Below are 4,644 nucleotides of genomic sequence, written 5' to 3'. Positions count from 1 at the left end.
GGGACTTACAATAATGTACAACGACATATAATGTGACAATCAACGTTTTAACATTATAGATCGTGTTTGATTTCTGCTTATTAGCTTCAAATGTATAGTGACATATGGGATGCGAAATGATTTGAATAAGCTAAATCAAAATGTATAACACGATTGCTGTCATGTAACACGACTGCAGTCGTTTCATATGAACGACTTTAGTCATTTCAAACGACTACGACTGTTTTCTTATAAAACGACTACGGTCGTTTTAAACGACTGGAGTCTTTTTTTTTGTTTTTAAAGGAAACTGACTGCAGTTGTTTCAATGTGGCACGTATTGTATGAAATAAACAAATATGAGAAAATTACCAAACATCATAAATCATAAATTCGACATGAATTACGACAAAAACTCACAACATAAAGCATAAATTGCAATACGTAGAAATCAATGTGTTGTTATCAAAACGACATGCTATCAAATACACAAATAATGTGCTAATCCTCTAATCTTCTATCAGCTAAAGGTATCTGACTTGTATACGTTAGCCTGTTGTGCCCAATTGCGGTACACCTACTACATTTGTGTCTTTTTGAAAACTCTTCGATAGACGCAATCTTTGTTGTTTTAGGATGTCTACCTCGTCGTCGTACGAATGGTGGCAACACATTGAGGTACCCCAAATTTTCAGAAATTTCCCAATCATTTGGCACGGGAAAAATAGTATCGCTATAAGCTACTCTCCAATATTCAACAGTATAGTACAGAGAGCAGAACGAGTAAATTGAATAGCCACTCTTCTTCGTCGCAGCTACTGCATGCTCACAGGGTAAATGTTCTAATTGATACTGCCTACAAGTACAAGTTTTTTCATCTAAGTTAACAACAAAATTTGTGGTGTCATTCCTCACATCATACATGAACTGATCGATCGGCTCGGCAACAATCCTCTTGGCTTTATCAACATTCTTACGCAATTTCTCTTCAATTATCGGTGTCAAAGTACTTGTACAGCTCTGTGCATTCGCATGCCTCTCATAAAACTATATCTGCAATCTTTTCCTAATATTCCCTATCAATGCAAGTATCGGATTCTGTCGATCTTTCTTAAACACTGAATTCAGTGACTCGGCATTGTTCGATGTTATGATATTGCAACGGGTTCCCCTGAAAGTGTGACCTTGCCCAAGTATGGAAAGGCGCTTTCACTAAATTTCCCAAGCTTTAATATCAATTCTCTTCATTTCATTCATATAATTTCCAAACTCTTCTAAAGTATATGCCTCTGCTGCTTTCTTAAAAAGTAGGAAAATCTTTGTTTGCCTAGTTACGGAGTTACCTTTTATATGATAGATGCAATGACCATGATGGGCATTTTGATAGACAACTTGAACTCCATTGATAATACTTGGATGTCGATCAGATATAACAACAAGATCTTCAGTATCCCCTGTTACTTCTTTCAATTTCATAAAAATCAAGTCCATGATGCATCATTTTCAGAATCAACTATACCCCAAGCAAGAGGATAAATTTGAATATTTGCATCTTGACAAGTAGCAACAATCAGCGTACCTTTATATTTTCCCATCAAAAATGTTCCATCAACGACAACTACTTTCCGCATTGAAGAGAGAAATCCGCGAATGCAAGGTCCAAGAGCCATAAAAAAGTACTTGAAAAGATTCTCACCATCAATCTCTAAAGACAATACTATTCCAGGATTAGTTTTAGCCAAGTTATGAGAATATAAACCCAATTTAGCATAACTATCCTCCGAGGAACCTCTTAAAATTTTCAAAGCACATTCTCGTGATTTTTGCGCCCTCTGATAACTCATGTCTATACCGAATTCCCGACGCATGTCATTAATGATGTCTGTAGGTCTATATACCGTGTTGGAATTTGGAAACTTAGACATTATATGTCTTCCAACAACCCAGGATCCTGCCTGTCTATGATCATTTTGGCGAATACTCACAGAGCAAGTATGTTCTTGTACATACTTGCGAACTTGAAAGTAATCACAATTTTTGAATTTAGTTGCTTGTAAACGTCATTTGCATTTTTCATCTATGCAAATAATTGTATAGACTTCCTTATTTGATTTCTTCACTCTAAATTCAAAGTTGTACTTCATTGCAAGCATGTGAACTTTCATCATAAGATCTGTTTTTGTGTTGAAAATTTGGCAATCTTCTAAATCTTCATCTTCGGGAATCACTTGTGATGTAAGAGTTGAAGCTACTAGGTGTTCATTTGTAAAACGATTTTCTTCTCTGTTCTTTTGAAGTATCTCAGATCCATCTGTAGAGAAAACAATAGCATTATCATTTTCAGTGATAATAACTACGTTATCGTCTCGAGCTATCTCCAATTCATCCCAATCAATAATCTCAGTCCGATCCACTTCATTGTCATTATTTGCTTGCATTTCACAATGAAGATTATCACCTTCATTTTGTACTTCACAATAAACTTCATTGTTTTCCACTTCATGAAATGAATCATCATCTTCTTCTTGTCTATGCTCGACTGAACATTTGCTTACAAGGGTTACACAAATGGGACGGTGATCTTTTTTGTTGAGAGATAGCAACCATTGCACATGCCTGTTTGAAGTAATTTTAATTGGAACTATAAGCTGACCATTTCCAGGGAGGAGAAATCTTATCTCAACTTCATGCAAAGATGAATCAACTTTGCAAAGATTTAGCACTTTACAATACAGATCATGATATGAAGTATTTGAAGATATTGGAACTCCTTCCACCATTTCATCACTCCCACTTCGTTTCCATGTCCAATTTCCTTGATCATCATTAACAAAATCACCAAAATAAAATATAGAAATCCATATTGTTGCGTCCATATCTGTAATTAGAATAGCAAAATTTTAGAATATTAGCATTTACTCATTCACAGTAATATAAAAGTTATTGAAGTCGTTTTCATGGTCATCTTAAACAACTGTAGTCGTTTTCAGTCATTTAAAATGACTACGATCATTTAAAATGACTACGATCGTTTAAACGACTATGTGGTTGTTTAAAATGACTACAGTCATTTAAAACGTCAACAATGAATTTGTAGCTAAAAAGTATACGAGATTTTGCTTTCAAAACTACTTGAGATCGACAAATACATTCAAAGAATTAAATAAACACAAATTACAATGAATATATGTAAAAAATAGTAAAAAAAAAAAAAGGATTCATAAAACATTAAAAGTGAAAATAATATCTTACCGACATAAAATGCATAAATGTAAGGATTTCTTCTTTGATATGCTTCTTTATACTTCAAGTAAAACTAGATTGAAAGGAAAAAAGAAGAATAAAGAAGAAGAAGTAGAAGATTATGGAAGAAGAAGAGGAGGAGGGGAAATCTGAAATTCCATAGAATAACAAATGAAACTAACGGTTATAATTTTTATTTGAAAAATGGGTATTATAGTCATTATACACTAAGGGCATTTGGGATATTTCAATCATATGACAAGGATAATTTGGACATTTTAACCTAAAAAAGGCCTCAAAAACATTTTTATCATAAGTTAGGCCTCAAAAAGTTTTACATCCCTTGACTAGGCCTTTTGTAAAAATACCCCAATTTTTTTCCCCAAATTATTGATCTAGTTGTTTTAGAAAGACTCTAGTCTTTTTAAATGACTCCAGTCATTTTATTTTAAAGAGGACTATGATCTTTTAAACGATTAGAATTGTTTTCCTTAAACGATTAGAGTTGTTTTCCTTAAACGACTTTAGTCGATTAAAACGACTGGAGTCATTTTGAAAGTCTTGTCTCTTTCTATGAATTTGTGATAAAATTTGACATCTATTTCTTCAACATTCAATGTATTTCGTTTAAATATGTATATGAAGACGAATTTCGCTATTTACAATTTATCATGCTTCACTACACGTTGTTCAAGTGTATCATAATCGATTTTTAAGTATACAACTTACAGATGATTATGATAATTTAGCCATCATGTATAATAAAAGAGGAGATGTCAATAAAATTTTTTACCGTGTTTGAATAAAATCTATTTCGTTTATAAACATATAGAATTACGAACTTCGTTATACACAATTCATCCTCCTTTAATATACAATATTCAAGTATAGCATTTAGTTTTTTAAGTATACGACTAACAATTAATTTATTAAGTTAGATCATCATGTCTAATGAAAAATGAAATGTCAATTAAACTTCTAACATTTTTTTACCATTCTTGATTTCAACCTATTTTGTTTAAAAACATATAGGAGGACGAACTTCGTTATATACAAATTATCGTATTTTACGATTTACAATTAATTGCAATAAGTTAAATTATCATGTATAATAAAAGCCGAAATATCAATCAAACTTCTAATATTTTAGACCTTGTATGATTTCATCTATTTCATTTAGAAACATCTAGGGCGGTGAACTTCGTTATATATAACTCATTGTGCTTCACTATACATATATTCAAGTATATTGTGTTCGATTTTTAAGTATAAGACTTACAATTAATTTTGTTAAGTTAAACCATCATTTATGATGAAAACTGAGATGTCAATTGAACTTCTAGCATTTTAGATCGTGCTTGATTCCAACCTATTTCATTTAAAAACGTATAGAAAAACAAACTTCATTATATATAATTCGTC

The 4,644-nt window shown here is 32.0% G+C and overlaps 1 protein-coding gene across 1 annotated transcript; it reads right to left on the bottom strand.

Annotated features, from left to right (window-relative positions):
• Positions 1-480: 480 nt before the first annotated feature.
• LOC111374257 lies at positions 481-950 on the bottom strand. Its single transcript, XM_022996911.1, has 2 exons — positions 895-950; positions 481-835 (listed from the first exon to the last, which is right to left on the bottom strand). Exons 1-2 carry the CDS (start codon positions 948-950, stop codon positions 481-483), a joined length of 411 nt encoding a protein of 136 aa, XP_022852679.1.
• Positions 951-4,644: the final 3,694 nt, after the last annotated feature.

This window comes from Olea europaea, unplaced genomic scaffold (genome assembly GCF_002742605.1).
Source record: "Olea europaea var. sylvestris unplaced genomic scaffold, O_europaea_v1 scaffold1224, whole genome shotgun sequence".
Lineage (NCBI taxonomy): Eukaryota > Viridiplantae > Streptophyta > Magnoliopsida > Lamiales > Oleaceae > Olea > Olea europaea.
This window is presented reverse-complemented; position numbering and strand designations above follow the sequence as displayed.

Bases quoted from the DNA above. Each gene is read 5' to 3' on its own strand.
- LOC111374257 (XM_022996911.1), bottom strand. From the start codon at position 950: ATGTTGATAAAGCCAAGAGGATTGTTGCCGAGCCGATCGATCAGTTCA. The intron at 836-894 runs GTGAGGAATGAC...TTGTACTTGTAG, and splicing joins TCGATCAGTTCATGTATGAT to GCAGTATCAATTAGAACATT.